Source organism: Melozone crissalis, unplaced genomic scaffold (assembly GCF_028551555.1).
Source record: "Melozone crissalis strain CALT ecotype California unplaced genomic scaffold, PUWL_Pcris_2 ptg000295l_1, whole genome shotgun sequence".
NCBI lineage: Eukaryota > Metazoa > Chordata > Aves > Passeriformes > Passerellidae > Melozone > Melozone crissalis.
In genome coordinates this window covers 97,824-114,704 of record NW_026536047.1, presented here as the reverse complement: position 1 = coordinate 114,704, position 16,881 = coordinate 97,824, and the positions used below count along the sequence as shown (strand labels likewise).

Here is a 16,881-nt window from a genome sequence, read left to right as displayed (position 1 = left end):
GGGACAACACTCCCTGTGATGTTGAACCACTCCAACCATTCCCATCAAGGGGAAAAACCTTCCTGCTCCCCAAATTTGAGCAGTGCTTGGCTCAGAGGGGTCACATCCCAATAAATCCCCCATGGAAATGGTGGTGGGAGAGGACAGGGCTGATGCAGCACGCAGAGTCCTCAGCACACAGGGGACGACATCTCTGTCATGCTGGTGAACCACTCCATTCCCATCAAGGAGAAAAATCCTTCCTGCTCCCCAAAAGGATGAATTTGAGCAGTGCTTGGCTCAGAGAGGTCACATCCCAATAAATCCCCCATGGAACGGCAGCAGGGGGTCAGCAGAGGACAGTGCTGAGGGAGCACGCAGAGCCCTCAGGACACGCAGGGGACAGCACCTCTGTGATGTTGAACCACTCCAGCCGTTCCCATCAAGGGGAAAATCCTTCCTGCTCCCAAAATTTGAGCAGTGCTTGAGCCATTGGGGTCACACCCCAATAAATCCCCCATGGAAGGGGTGGTAGGAGAGGACAGGGCTGAGGCAGCACGCAGAGCCCTCAGCACTCAGGGGACAGCACCCCTGTGATGTTGAACCACTCCAGCCATTCCCATCAAGGGGAAAAAACCTTCCTGCTCCCCAAAAGGATGAATTTGGGCAATGCTTGGCTTGGAGGGGTCACACCCCAATAAATCCCCCATGGAACGGCAGCAGGGGGTCAGCAGAGGACAGTGCTGAGGCAGCACGCAGAGCCCTCAGCACACACATTCATTTTGGCTTTGCCACCCTGCTCCAAAGCCCTCCGAGGCCCTGTAGAAGCTCAGATCCCTCACACCATTCCCCCTGTGAAGTCGGGGGTGCTGGAATGCCACGGAGCGATCCCGGGGCATGGGAACCAACCCAGCAGGGAGGGGCTCATCACCGGGGGCTTGGGCTAATCCCGGCAATCTCGGCTGACAGCAGCGGGGAGGAATGTTGGGCCATTGTTTCCGAGGAGCCCAGACAGGATTGAGAGAGAGGGGGAAAACCACGCTGGTGGCTCCTCAGCTCCAGACGGCTCCATGAGCCAGCAGGGATACACAAACTGTCAGAAATCTTCTGCTTCCAACCCATCTTCTCCAGCAAGGCGGGGATGGAACCTGAGTGCCACAAAAAGGTCCCTCCCCAGCCAGCTGCACGTCCCCTCCTGCCACCCCTGCAGCGCACCCCGGGAGGGGATGGAACAAAGCTGAACTTGCCTTTGTGTAAAGAAATGAATTTCCTCACACAAATGGGCGCCCAAATAATGGGAACACAAAACTCTTTATGAATCAGGCTCGTCCCAAGCCAGGCCTGTCCCCAACCAGGCCACCAAGTGCTTCACACAAGGGGGAGAATCGGGGAAAAGAAGCAGAGTGGATTTTCTGTGGGTTCTTGAGAGAAACTCCTCATCCTCCTGCTCTTCCCTCCCTGGGCTCCCATTCCCAAGGGCACAGATCCAATTCCCAGCACCTCTCCAGCCCCACAGCCCCACCCCTGGGTGCTGGCCACAGGTTTAGGCACAAAAAGCTCAAAGCCAACCCTGAAGGTCCCATCCCATGGGTTACACAGCTCCGGGGGCTTTTCCCCATCCCTATTCCATCCCAGTTTGAAAATGCCTTCATCCCAAAAAGCTGAGGAGCAGCAGGAAGGAGCTGAGCTCAAGGATGTGCAAATCGGCTGCATTGCAAAAACAAGTTTTCAGAAGTTGAGTTTGGGGTAGAAACCCTGAGAAAAACACTTTATTTCTAGATTTTGTTGTGAAAAAAAAAAAATCCAATTCCTTCCTGTATCCTAAAAAAGTGGTGGCACGGCCTAAAGAAGGCTCTAAGGAAGTTGTCAAACCTTGGGATGAAAACAAATCTGGAGGAGCAGGTAAAAGGTAGCAGCTCCAGTCCAGGTAAATTGCTTTTTAACAAGGAGACAAGGCCCATCCCTGGCATCTGCCGTATGTTTTTATAAAGCCCAGAAATATGTTTTTAAAAGGCCAGTAAATAAAGTTCCTATCGATTTGATCTCCAGTGTAATCTGTTTTTCTGTCTGCCACCACGAGTGGTAATAAAAGGGAATCAGGGGACGCAGCTTTGGGTTAATGCAGCGATCCATCACCGTCGGGGGCTTTGCCACGCTGCACAATCCAGAAACTGCCCCAAATTGGTGCAGGGGCCAATTTTCTTTTCCAATTTATTTTTGCTTGAGCGAAGCAATATCGAGGCAGGACAAGGAGGACGCGTTTCCCGTTCTCCCAGATGTTCTCCTGCTCCCCTGGGCTGGGAAAGGGCCCCCAGCAGCTCCCGGGTTTGGGATTTTGGGATGGTGCTCTGGGTATTTGGGTGTTTGGGGTTTGGAGGTCAGGTCTGGGCAGTGGGACCCAAAGGGGGATTGGGACGTGCTCAGGAGAGTTTTGCAGTGAGGATTGGGCATTCCAGGGCTCATCTCCCACAGATTGAACGTCCCAGGGTTGCATCTCCCATGGATCAAACATCCTGAACATCCCAGGGCTGCATTTTCCATGGATTGAATATCCCAGGGCTGATCTCCCATGGACTGAACATCCTGAACATCCCAGGGCTGCATTTTCCATGGACTGAACATCCTGAACGTTCCAGGGCTGCACTTTCCATGGATTGAACATCCCAGGGTTGCATCTCCCACGGATTGAACATCCCAAACATCTGGGGGTTTCATCTCCCATGGATTCAGCATCCTGAACATCCCAGGGCTGATCTCCCATGGATGATGCATCCCAAACATCCCAGGGCTGCATTTTCCATGGATTGAACATCCCAGGGCTGCATCTCCCATTTATTGAACATCTCAAACATCCTAGAGCTGATGTCCCATGGATTGAACATCCCAGGGTTGCATCTCCCATGGATTGAACATCCTGAACATCTGAGGGTTGCATCTCCCATAGATTCAGCATCCTGAACATCCCAGGGCTGATTTCTCCCATGGATTGAACATCCTGAACATCCCAAGGCTGATCTCCCATGGATTGAACATCCTGAACATCCCAAGGCTGCATTTTCCATGGGCTGAACATCCTGAACATTCCAGGGCTGATCTCTCCCATGGATTGAACATCCCAAGCATCTGAGGGTTGCATCTCCTATAGATTCAGTATCCTGAACATCCCAGGGCTGATCTCCCATGGATGGAGCAACCCAAACATGCCAGGGCTGAATCTCCCATGGATCAAACATCCTGAACATTCCAGAGCTGATCTCCCATGGATTGAACATCCTGAATATCCCAGGGCTGATCTCCCATGGATCAAACATCCTGAATATCCCAGGGCTGATCTCCCATGGATCAAACATCCTGAATATCCCAGGGCTGATCTCCCATGGATCAAACATCCTGAACATCCCAGGGCTGCATTTTCCATGGATTGAATATCCCAGGGCTGATCTCCCATGGATTGAACATCCCAAATATCTGAGGGTTTCATCTCCCATGGATTCAGCATCCTGAACACCCCAGGGCTCATCTCCCAGAGATCAAACATCCTGAACATTCCAGAGCTGATCTCTCCCATGGACTGAACATCCTGAACATCCCAGGCTGATCTCCCATGGATTGAACATCCCAAACATCTGAGGGTTGCATCTCCCATGGATTCAGTTCACTGAACATCCCAGGGCTGATCTCCCATGGATGGAGCAACCCAAACATGCCAGGGCTGAATCTCCCATGGATCAAACATCCTGAACATTCCAGAGCTGATCTCCCATGGATTGAACATCCTGAACATCCCAGGACTGATCTCCCATGGATTGAACATCCCAGGACTGACGTCCCATAGATTCAGCATCCTGAACATCCCAGGGCTGATCTCCTGAGAGACATTCCCAGATCTTTGCCCACCAGCACAGGGCAGTTCAAGGTTTTCCAGGGTATCCATCCATCCAGAACCCCTCACCCGTCCCTGGCAGTGCATCCCTGACTCCCTCCCCGGAGCCCATGGCTCACTGAGATGCCCCCACACACACCAGGTGCCCTCATGGCACTACAAATTGCCCCAAAATGGGGGTTTTTTTGGGCAGCAAATTGATATTTGATAAAGCTGGGTTTGACAGCTCAATGTTTAAACATGACAAAATATTCAAATCCACCCTAAAGTGATGCATTGAAGTTCCCCAGGCCAGACTTTGCTGCCGTCAGAGCTCAGATTTGCAAGATGCCACCCCACTTTCATCTCCTCACCCCAAACCATCAATGTTCCCTTCCCTGAGGAGCTGCAGGGACAGACCTTGGGCACCAAGGTGACCCCAAACCCATCCCAAATATCTGGGACGAGAATGGGAAACCTCCCATTCCCCCCTCCTCCTTCCAGAAAACCGATAAATATTTCTAGAGAGAAAAACAAACACTCCGCATTTGGCTTTTTTGGTGGTTGTTTTTCTTGAAGAGACAAAGTGTTCCACAGAGAGCCGACACTTCCTACACAAGTTTGCATCCTCAAACCCCGAGATTTTCTGATTTGGATGGGAAAAGCATCTCCAGCCCTTCAGCCAGCCCTCCCCACCCCATCCAGGATCACTGGAGCACCACAGGGAGATGGAGATCTCCCCGCTTTGCCAAATTTTCCCGCTCCCATTTGGGAATAAATTGGGAATAATCAAATTTCCTGCATTTAGAAATACCCACATCAAGCATAAAAACAACTCTCATGCCGCAGCTCTTGTTCCCACTCAATTTAGGGTGTGCTTAGGAGGGGAAAAGATTATCCCAAAGCATCCTTAGGGGTTCGGGAGTAAAAAAAATTGTATATTTCTATTAAAAATAAACAAAATTGAGGAGAGACAGGGGGTTTAAGGTTATATAGAATGAACTGTGGACACTGCAGCTGGATCATTCCCAGCTGTGCAGAGCTGGGGAGGCATTTTTGGGGATGGCCAGAGGAGAAACCCACCCCAAAGCCCGGGAGGCAGCGGGGCCCCGTGTCCTCAGATGCCGCCTCAGCTCAAGATGTGCCTAGATGTCTCGGAAGGAATCGGTGCCAAATCCTCGGCGGAGCCGCTCCCGGTGCCAGCGGGAGCCGCCGCCCGTGCCAGGGGCTCCCTGGGGACCTGCCACCCCCGAGGCACAGCTGGAATTCCAGCCCGAAATAAACAGGTGCCACCCCCAAGCTCCCGGCTCTGCCTTCCCCTGCTTTCTGTGCATTCTGCCATGTGGATTTTGTGGATTCTGGGATGCTCAGCCTGGCAGGGTCTGGCTCTGCTCCCCAAAATCCTTCCCACAGCCGCGTTCCATCCCCGGAGAGTTCCCTCCCTTCTCCCGGCCCTGCTTTGCTTTCCAGGACTAAAATTAAAGGGAAAACTGCCCACATCCATCCCTGGGAAACTTCAAACTCCTGGAAAGCCGGCGATGGGTCTGTGCGCAGCAGCCGCTGCCAGCAAGAAGGAGTTTTTGGTTTTTTGGGAGATTCAGACATCTTTAGGGAAAAGTTCTCCTTCCAACCATGTGATCCGCAGGGGGAAGAGACTTCCCAGACAGGAGGGGGGGAAGAGGCGGAAAAACGGATTGTGCACACTGCGAGGTAACGCCAGCAGAGCTGACTTCTGCCTGAGCAGCTCCCGGGGCTGGAGCTGCCATGGGAATGACAGAAGTTATTGGGATAGGGCGGTTTTGGGGTGCCAGCGAGGATTCCACGGGGATTTGGGATCGCTACGAGACGGTGCCGCATCCTGGGATGGATTTGGGATCACAGCAGGGCACTGCGCGGGGTGTCCCCTAAAATACCCCAGTGTCACCCCATTTATTGTCCCCTCCCCGTGCCCCCGGCACGCTCAGCACAGATCCCGGCGTTCCCAGTTCATCCCAGTTCATCCCAGTTTCTCCCAGTTCCTCCCAGTCCGGGCGGCGCTGGAGCTCGGGCAGTTCAATGCTGCCACCTGGTGGTGACAGGAGGGAACAGCAGCACAGGGATTCCCCCCCCAACCGATCCCAAATCCCATCGCGGATCCCAAATCCCCACCACAGATCCCAAATCCCATCGCGGAACCCAAATCCCCACCACAGATCCCAAATTCCATCGCGGATCCCAAATTCCATCGCGGATCCCAAATTCCAACACGGATCCCAAATTCCATTACGGATCCCAAATCCCAACGCTGATCCCAAATTCCAATGCTGATCCCAAATCCCATCGTGGATCCCAAATTCCATGTCAAGTCCCATCGCCGATCCCAATTGCATGTCAAATCCCAAATTCCATCACAGATCCCAAATCCCAACGCTGATCCCAAATTCCAACGCTGATCCCAAATTCCATGTCAAATCCCAAATCCCAAATTCCAAATTCCATGTCAAGTCCCATTGCCGATCCCAAATTCCATCGCCGATCCCAAATTCCATCATGGATCCCAAATCCCAATGCCGATCCCAAATCCCCACCTCAGATCAAATTCCATGTCAAGTCCCATCGCTGATCCCAAATTCCATGTCAAATCCCAAATTCCATGTCAAATCCCAAATCCCATTGCCGATCCCAAATTCCATGTCAAGTTCCATCACCGATCCCAAATTCCATGTCAAATCCCAAATTCCATGTCAAATCCCAGATCACACAGCCGATCCCAAATCCCATCGCCGATCCCAGATTCAATTGAGAATCCCGAATCCCACCGTGAATCCCAAATTCCCATTGCGAATCCCAAATTCCAATGCCAATCCCAAATCCCACCCACGATCCCAAATCTCATCGCCGATCCCAAATCCCACCCCGAAGCCAGAAGGGCTTTGAAAAGTTGACTACAAAAAATTATAAAAATAAAATCCGCGGTGGAAAATTTTAGATTGAATTTTTTGAGTTTTTTGAGGTTTTTTTTTTTTTTTGACTGAGTTGTGGCAAAAATTGAAACTGCCACAATGGGGTGAAAAAAATCCAGTGGTCAGGATATATCAAAAATTAAGTCGTCAAAGTAGAGGAAACTAAATTGAAATGGCCAAAATGTAGCAAAAATTATAAATATTAATTGGCCACAACATAGATATAAAATTAATTAAACTTTTCTCTACTTCTGGCCACTTAATTCCTATTTTTCCTACATTGTGGCCATTTAATTCCTTTTTAAAAATAGCCGTGATGGAGCACAAAATTAAATCATTAGGAGGCCACAAATAGCAAAAAATTAAATTACTAAGTGGGCCCATGTAGCAGGAAAAAATAACTTAATTGCTTTGCTATGCTCTGGCCACTTTAATGGTCACAGTATATTAAAATTTAATTAATTGCTTTAAAAGTGAATGTAGGGGAAATTATAAATTACTGCATTTATAGGGGAAATAATGGTTACAATGCAGTAAATATTCTAAATTGAAATGTGGTAATATGGTGAAAAGAATTCATTAAATGGCTACAACGTGGCTGGAATAACTGTAAAATGGGTATGGTGTAGGAAAATAAAATTATTTAGTAAATGGCCAAAGGAAAAAATATCAAATATAAAATTAAAAATAGAAATGTAATATAATATAAAATTTATAGAAAAGTATGGAAATATATAAACATAAAATATAAAAGTAAGAAAATAGAAATAAAATGTAAAAAATAGCATATAATACAAAGATAATGTAATATAATGTAATATAATATTAATATAATGTAATGTAATGTAATATAATATAATATAGTATAGTATAATATAATATTGTACATATAATATATAATATTACATTATATATTATATAATATATGTGTATATATTATATAATGTAATATATTATAAAATATAATATAAATTATATTTAATTATATATATTATATATTATGTATATTATATATATTATAAAATATATATTATAAAATATATATTATGCTATGTTATGCTATGTTATGTTATGTTATATTGTTATGTTATATTATGTTATGTTATATTTTATGTTATATTATATTACATTATATTATATTACATTATATTATATTACATTACATTACATTATATTATATTACATTACATTACATTACATTTATTATATTAATATAAAATATAAAACTGATTTCACTGTAGTAAAACAAAGGCTGAATGTGAGAAAAGATGTTTTAATGGCCACAGTGCAGGAAAAAAATTAAAAATGAATGACAAAAAAATCACAAAAAAAACCAATTCAATTTATCCACAGCTCAACCAAACCCCTGAATAAATGAGGAAAAGTGGGAAAAAAGCTCCCAAAGTCCCCCTGAGCCCAGGAAAAGCAGAATTGAACCTCACCTTCTTGGCCCAGGGGTAGCGCACGCGGGGCTTGCCCCACTCCTCGCTGAGCTTCTGGCGGTAGCCGTGGCACTTGGGGATGTAGGAGCAGCTCACGTCGCCCACCTCGGGGTAGATGATTTCCAAATCCCCCCTGGAAAAAGGGAACAGGGAGCAAAATGAGGCTGGAGGTGGGAATGGGTGACAGGGAGGGCTCGGGATGGGGTTGGGAATGCCGGCGGGGTGAGAGGGTGGGAGAACGGGAATTATTATAAATTATTATAATTCTAAATGCCTTCCCTAAATCTGCTGAAGGACATTTGAATTCCTGTGGTCCTGGTGTGTTCTTCAGCAGATTTTGGGAAGGAATTCTTCCCTTATTATCAATTATTATAATTCTGAATGCCTTCCCCAAACCTGCTGAAGGACATTTGAATTCCTGTGCTCCTGGTGTGTTCTTCAGCAGATTTTGGGAAGGGATTCTTCCCCTTATTATAAATTATTATAATTATAAATACCTTCCCTAAATCTGCTGAAGGACATTTGAATTCCTGTGCTCCTGGTGTGTTCTTCAGCAGATTTTGGGAAGGGATTCTTCCCCTTATTATAAATTATTATAGTTATAAATGCCTTCCCTAAATCTGCTGAGGGACATTTGAATTCCTGTGCTTCTGGTGTGTTCTTCAGCAGATTTTGGGAAGGAATTCCTCCCTGGGAGGGTGGAGAGGGCTGGGATGGAATTCCCAGAGGAGCTGTGGCTGCCCCATCCCTGGAAGTGTCCAAGGCCAGGCTGGATCAACCTGGGATAGTTGGGGTTGGAGCTGGATGGGTTTTAGGGTCTGGAGTAGTCTGGGGTTAGAGCTGGATGGGTTTTAGGGCCTGGGACAGTTGGGGTTGGATCTGGATGGGTTTTAGGGTTGGGATAGTTGAGATTGGATCTGGATGGGTTTTAGGGCCTGGGACAGTTGGGGTTGGATCTGGATGGGTTTTAGGGTTGGGATAGTTGAGATTGGATCTGGATGGGTTTTAGGGCCTGGGACAGTTGGGGTTGGATCTGGATGGGTTTTAGGGTTGGGATAGTTGAGATTGGATCTGGATGGGTTTTAGGGCCTGGGACAGTTGGGGTTGGATCTGGATGGGTTTTAGGGTTGGGATAGTTGAGATTGGATCTGGATGGGTTTTAGGGCCTGGGACAGTTGGGGTTGGAGCTGGATGGGTTTTAGGGCCTGGGATAGTTGGGTTTGGAGCTGGATGGGTTTTAAGTCCTGAGACAGTGGGAAGTTGGAGCTGGATGGGTTTCAGGGCCCCTTCCCACCCAAAGCATCCCAGCATTCCATGGAAAAGCAGCCTCTTTCCCCTGAAGCTTTCCATGGAAAACTCCTGACGCGGCCAAAGTCACTTCCAGGGCCTCTGCACAGCTGGGGAACAACCCCAGAGATGCCAGATCCAGGGAGAAGGAGCAAAACAGCCAAAACTCACAGGCAAGGGGACACTGGGATGAACTGTGCCAGGAGGTGACACAAAGGGAATGGCAGGGGCAGGCAGGGGACAGAGGCCAGGCTGGACAAAAGGTGACACAAAGGGAATGGCCAGGCTGGGCAGGTGAACAGAGGCCAGACTGGGCAGGTGAACAGAGGCCAGGCCAAGCAGGAGGTGACACAAAAGAAATGGCCAGGCTGGGCAGGTGACAGAGGCTGAGCAGGGGACAGCCAGGGGACAGAGGCCAGGCCAGGCAGGTGACAGAAACCAGACTGGGCAGGGGACAGGCAGGTGACAGGCACCAGGCTGGACATGTGATAGAGGCCAGGCCAGACAGGGGACAGGCAGGGGACAGAAGCCAGATTGGGCAGGGGACAGAGGCCAGGCCAGGAAAGGGACAGAGGCCAGGCTGGGCAGGAGGTGACACAAAGGGAATGGCCAGGCAGGGGAGGGGACAGAGGCCAGGCAGGTCACAGAAGCCAGGCCGGGCAGGTGACAGGCAGGAGATAGAGGCCAGACTGAGCAGGGGACAGAAGCCAGGCCAGGCAGGAGGTGACACAAAGGGAACGGCAAGGGCAGGCAGGGCAGGGGACAGAGGCCAGGCAGGTGACAGAGGCCAGGCCAAGCAGGAGGTGACACAAAGGGGATGGCCAGGCTGGGCTGGGGACAGAGGCCAGGCCAGGCAGGGGACAGAGGCCAGGCCAGGCAGGGGATGGGCAGGGGACAGAGGCCAGGCATGGGACAGGCAGGGGACAGAAGGCCAGGTAGGAGGTGACACAAAGGGAATGGCAGGGGATGGGCAGGGGACAGAGGCCATTCAGAGGACAGGCAGGGGACTGAGGACAGGCTGGGGACAGAGGCCACGCCAGGCAGGGGATGGGCAGGGGACAGAGGACAGGCAGGGGACAGGCAGGGGATAGAGGGCAGGCCGGGCAGGGGATGGGCAGAGGCCATTCAGAGGACAGGCAGGGGACAGAGAGGGGACAGAGGCCGGGCCAAGCAGGGGACAGGCAGGGGACAGAGGCCAGGCCAGGCAGGGGATGAAGGCCAGACTGGCAGGGGACAGGCAGGTGACAGAGGCCAGATAGGAGGTGACACAAAGGGAATGGCAGGTGACAGAGGCCAGGTAGGAGGTGACACAAAGGGAATGGCAGGTGACAGAGGCCCCGGAGCGCGGCTCACCGGCAGAACTCGTGGTCGGCCTCGCTGAGGGTCTGGAAGATGCAGGTCCGGGAGGCCTCGCTGGCCCGGGCCCCCGGCAGGAGCAGGGACAGCGCCACCAGCACGGCCCCCAGCAGCTTCATCCTGCCCTGGGGACACGGGGACAGCAGGGTCAGCCCAGGGCAGCCAGCACCCCCAGCCCAAACCAGCCCAGGCCCAGCCCAGCCCTGGTCTGTCGGATCAGGGTCTGGTTTGATTTAGACATGGGGCAACTGAGAGGCACTTGGAAAACTTTTATTCTATTTTTAGTCCCATGTGAAGGGTGAAACAATACAGATATAATTCAATTTATACATCTATTTTATTATATATATAATAATATATATATTACAATATATATATATATAAAATCATACATATATATCTAATATATATATTATTTTTATATCTATTATATATTCAATTGTTATAACTTGCACCATTACAGTAAGAAGCCAGCTATTTTTAATTACAATTAAAACATACCATATATATAAATATATATATAATATATATTTTTATATATAAATATATATATAATTTATATATAAATATAAAAATTTAAATAATAAAATTATAATTTTATTATAATAATTGTAATATGTAATAATATAAAAATATATAATATTATAATATAAGTTTTATTAATATAATAATATATAATATAATATAATATAATATAATATATAATATTATATATATACTACATATAACACATATATTATATATATAATATATGTGTGTATATATATATATATATTTATATATATATACACACAATATATGTATTATATAAAACATATATTACAGTACATTTTTTGGCCTATCAGCTTTTGCTATGCCATACTGCAAATGCTTTAAAGTTCATTATCTGGAATTACTCCTTGTGGCTTTTACTCTAATGCATCATTCACAGTTCTATTTCTCTAAAGTATTTAGTTTTATTTGTGAGGCCATCCTTTGAAACTTGCTCCTAGTTTTATTTCTCAACAAAGTCTGTCCTATTCTATGGTATTTCTAAGTTTCTTATCTCAAGGCTTGCAAACTGTGAAAAGTGCATATTATATGGCTCTACGAGATATTTACTATATGTATTATGTTGTATTGATTAGTAGTGCTGTATTAACATTTTAATAGGATGGTAAGTGTAGTTTTGTAGTTAAAAATGGAACTTTTGTAGTTAAAATGGAAACTATGAATGTGGGATATTTTTTTAAAGTGAGGAATGAGGTATCTGCACCAGACAGCAGCCACAGGACACCAAAATCTTTCAGAGAAAGAGAATTTATTGCTCCATTATCAGAAGAAACCAGCTTCTTCCTGCCTCACTCACCTTAGGATTCCGAGGAAGAAGCTGACACTGCCCAGACAGAATCCTGTGTTTGAATGGAATTTACGCATCATGTATGAGGTGTATGAATATGCAACAGGTTATTGCTTTTAAGGGTTAATTCTCTGTTAACATGGGTCCTTTTTTGGGCTTATTTTGCCCAGAAAAGGTACCTGGACTGTCTGTAACTCTTTATTCTTATTGTCTCGTATGGTCCTAATCTCAATTGTCCAAATTTTATTACTCTAATTATATTACTATTTTTACAGCCGTTTTATTACTATTAAACTTTTAAAATTTTAAAACCAAGTGATTGGCGTTTTTCACACAAACAGATGCAAACCTCTCAGTTACCCCATCTCCGAGTCAAAAAAGAACCAAATCCGACGCTCGTCCGTCATTTCCTCCTGCAGCTCCACAACTTTAATCCCGTTTATTCCAGAACGGAGCTGTGTCCTACTCTTCTTTTCCAGGAGAAATTTATTTTTCCGGCCAATCCCGAGCCCAGCCAAGCTCCAAGGAGCCTTGTTGGTGCTCGTTCCCCTCCACGTGTCCCCGGGAATGTCCCCACGTGGTGACACCGCCGCCATCCCGGGGACACAAGAGGGGACAGAAACCCCATCTCCACCTGCTGCTCAATCCCCATCTCCACCTGCTGCTCTCCCAAACCTGACAGAAAATCGGGGTCGGGGATGGCTGTGGTCTGTCCGGGCACTCACACCCAGCCAGGACAGCGGGACATGTCCCAAATCCAAGGCTGACCCAGCCACCCCTCCGGCGCTTTTCCCACATTCTGGCCACCCCTTTTTAAGCCTCCAGGGGGACACGGGGACACGGGGACATGGGGATAAGGGGATAAGGGGGTTGAGTGCCCACCCCAATGCCGAGCCCAGCAGCCAAACCTGACAGCCCCGGGCCACCAGTGAGCCACTTACCGGGGTCCTGGGGACGGCTGAGCAGCTCCGAGGCACAGCCCCGAGGTTTGAGGTTGCCGTGGAGATGGTTTCCTTGGCAGGAAGGGACGCAAGGGACCGGGAACGAGAGGCAAAGCCCAGGGAAGGGACGGGCAGCTGCTCCGGCTCTGCCAACGGCTTTAACCCCCGGCAACCGCCCCAACGGCCCCGAACGGCCCCGGGCGCTGCCCCCCAACCCCCGGGCGCTGCCCCCCAACCGCGCCCGCGCCTCTCGGGCTGCTCAGGAGCGCTGCGAGCCCCGCTGGGCTCTGCCCGTCTCGCCCATTGCCTGATGGGCTCGGGGGAAGAGGCACATGAAATAAAATAATAGTGCGAAAGAGCCCGGCGTGAGTTGGGATTACAGCAGCGAGGGGATCGTTACATAATGGAGCGGCGGCTGCACGCTCAGGGAACACGGGAGAGCCCGGCGAGGGGAAAGAGGCGGCCGGGTTTAACTAATTAGGGACATTAATGGATTGGGAATGATCGGGAGCTTGTAGGGGCTTAATGGGTCCCGTTCCCACGCTGCCGAGATGGGCACAGCCCGTAATTAAAGCCCTGAGCCGGCAAATGGGCTCACGTGAGTCAGGCTTTTCCCAGGGATGCCGGGCTAGCTGAGTCAGGCTTGGGGTTTACATCCTCACATGGATGGGGAGGGATGAAAATTCGGGGTGCCCAGCACAGGGCACAGCTGGCGATCAGCAGAAAATGCCCAGAAATGTGGTCATGGGATGGTGAGGAAGGCAGGGATTGCCTTGGAGAAATGGGGATGTGGATGGAAGTTGAGCAAGGGGCAGGGCAGGGAGTTGGGCGCAGGGAGAGGTGGAGATGTGGGCAAGGAGCTCCTGGCAAAACATGGAATGGTTTGGGATGGAAGAACTTGAATTCCCATCCAGAGCCACCCCTGCCAGGGTAGGGACACCTCTCATTGTCCCACAGTGCTCCCAACTCACCTTGGACACTTCAGGGATCCAGGGGCAGCCACAGCTTCTTGTGGCTCCTCACCCTCATTCCATCCCAAAATCCCACCCCAATCTCTCCTTTCCCAGTTTGAAGCCATTCCCTGTGTCCTGTCCCTCCATCCCTTGTCCCCAGCCCCTCCCCAGCTCTCCTGAAGCCCCTTCAGGCCCTGCAAGGAGCTCTGAGCTCTCCTGGATCCCTCCCTTCTCCAGGAGAACATTCCCATCCCTCTCTGGATCCAGAGGAGCTCCAGCCCTGGAGCAGCTCCATGGCCCCAGGTCTGGCTCAGGATCTTCTCCAGACCCTTTGCAGTATTTTGGTTTTCTTTTTTTTGGTGAACCCTTTGCAAAGATTCCCCAAACAACACCAAGAACCCAAAAAGGGATGAACTCAGAACAAGGATTTGGGATTTTTTTTTTCCTTCTTTTTCTTTTTTTTCCCCCCCCCAAGCCCAGAGGCTGAGAAAAGCCCTTTGCAGAGCCAAAATCAGCCCCTTCCCATCTCGAGGCCTCTCACAGGTCATCCCAAAAGGAACGGTTCTATTTTCCCGATGGAAAAGGTGCAGGGGGATCTCCCAGGGATGCTCAGGAAGCAAAACTCAAGGGAGCAACTATTTTACATTTTTTAAAATGTAAAATTTTACAAATTTTCATCTTCCTATGTAAGGCAAACCATGGCTTCCTCCCTAAAAAAAAAAAAAAAAAAAAAAAAAACACAACTTTTTTTTTTTTTTAACAAAGATTTTATTTCCTCCACTCAGGAGAGAGTTTAAAGGGCAACAGGAAACTTGTCCAGCTTCTACCAGGATGAAAAATGCATGGAAAAATGCCAGGGCCGGACACCCTCTGCTGTGTAATGCTCCCGAAAGGCAGGAAACCACTGGAATATTTAATTTTTAAACCCCTGTGGTCTCCAAACCCAGGCCAGGGTGACTCCAGAGCTGCTGGCTTTGCTGTCCCTGCCACATTCCTGGAAATCTGACGCCAGGGATGGGTGATTTCCACCGGCATCCTCCTCCTCCATCCTCCTCCTCCTGTTTGTGCTTGGGAGAAGCAGAAAAAATCCCCAGCAGAGGCTGCAGGCAGCATTTTCCCCTCTGGAGAGGATCCTGCTGCAGGAAAAGGCAGATTTGGTGTCAAACCAGCTCCTGGGGTGGGGGGAAATGGCACCTCAGGTTTGAGATTTTGTATTTTTCATTTTCTGTGCTGCTTTAGTGTGGGGGTTTGGGGTTCGTGTTAGGGGATGGGGAGCTCTGTGCACAGAGCAGGGAGACAAAACAATTCCTGCTCCAGCTGGGCACCAAGGACAATCAATACAGGAGCACAAACACACAACGAGGATGGGACTTCATCACCTAAAGCTGGAATTGGACAATGAACTCCAATGTGCTGATGGACCAAAACTTATAAAAGTGAGAGACCCCGCGACCTCGTGCATTTAGAGACCGTTTTGGTTCATCTTGGGACCATTTTGTGACCACTTTGGTTCACCTTGAGTTCATTTTGTGACCATTTTGGTTCATCTGGGGTTCATTTTGGGACCATTTTGGTTCATCTTGGGACCATCTTGGGATCATTTTGGTTCATCTTGGGACCATTTTCTGACCATTTTGGTTCATCCTGGGTTCATTTTGGGACCATTTTGGTTCATCTTGGGACCATTTTGGGACCATTTTGATTCATCTTGGGACCATCTTGGGACCATTTTTGGTTCATCTTGTGTTCATTTTCTGACCATTTTTGTTCATCTTGGGACCATTTTGGTACCATTTTGGTTCATCTTGGGACCATTTTGATTCATCTTGAGTTCATTTTGGGATCACTTTTGTTCATCTTGTGTTCATTTTCTGACCATTTTGGTTCTTTTTGGGTTCATCTCGGGACCATTTTAGTTCACCTTGGGACCATTTTCGTTCATCTTGGGTTCATTTTGGGACCAACTCGGTTCATCTTATGTTTGTTTTGGGACCTCTTGGGTTCATTTTGGGGCCATTTTGGTTCATCTAGGGTTCATTTTGGGACCATTTTATTCATCTTGGGTTAATATTTGGACCATTTTGGTTCATCTTGGGACCATTTTCTGACCATTTTGGTTCATCTTGAGTTCAATTTCTGACCATTTTGGTTCATCTTGGGACCATTTTCTGACCATTTTGGTTCATCTTGAGTTCAATTTCTGACCATTTTGGTTCGTCTTGGGACCATTTTGGTTCATCCTGGGTTAATTTTGTGATCATTTTGGTTCATCTTGGAACCATTTTCATTCATCTTGGGTTCATCTTGTGACCATTTTTGTTCATCTTGGGACCATTTTCTGACCATTCTGGTTCATCTTGGGTTCATTTTGGTTCATCTTGGGACCATCTTGGTTCGTCTTGGGTTTGTTTTCATACCATTTTTGTTCATCTTGGGTTCATTTTGTGACCATCTTGATTCATCTTGTGTTCATTTTGGGAACATTTTGGTTCATTTTGGTTCATCTTGGCACCACTTTGGGACCATTTTGGTTCATCTTGGGACCATTTTGATTCCATTTTGGTTCATTTTCGGCGCAGCCCTGGCTGGGTTCCTGTGCTGCCCAAGGTGGATCTATGGAGATCCTTTTAATAAATCCCTGTTTTATTCTTTAGCTCTGCCTGGTCTCTGTTCCAGCTCAGCCCTCCCAGGACACCAGACCCGATCCCAGCTCCTGTCCCGGCCACCCCAGGGTGTTCCCAGGCTCCCTGTCCTGACTAAACCCTGTGGGACTGCAGGAA

The 16,881-nt window shown here is 48.2% G+C and overlaps 1 protein-coding gene across 1 annotated transcript in view; it reads right to left on the bottom strand.

The window, feature by feature from the left end:
• The window catches only part of PEBP4 (phosphatidylethanolamine binding protein 4), a 92,368-nt gene extending 79,006 nt beyond the window's left edge, over positions 1-13,362 (bottom strand). Inside the window, exons 1-3 of the mRNA XM_054294676.1 lie at positions 13,149-13,362; positions 10,866-10,993; positions 8,226-8,358 (exon numbers count right to left, since the gene is read on the bottom strand). Coding sequence (XP_054150651.1) covers positions 8,226-8,358; positions 10,866-10,987 — 255 coding nt within the window. The 5' untranslated portion in view covers positions 10,988-10,993; positions 13,149-13,362. The remainder of the gene's footprint in view (positions 1-8,225; positions 8,359-10,865; positions 10,994-13,148) is intronic.
• Between the last annotated feature and the right edge of the window lie 3,519 nt (positions 13,363-16,881).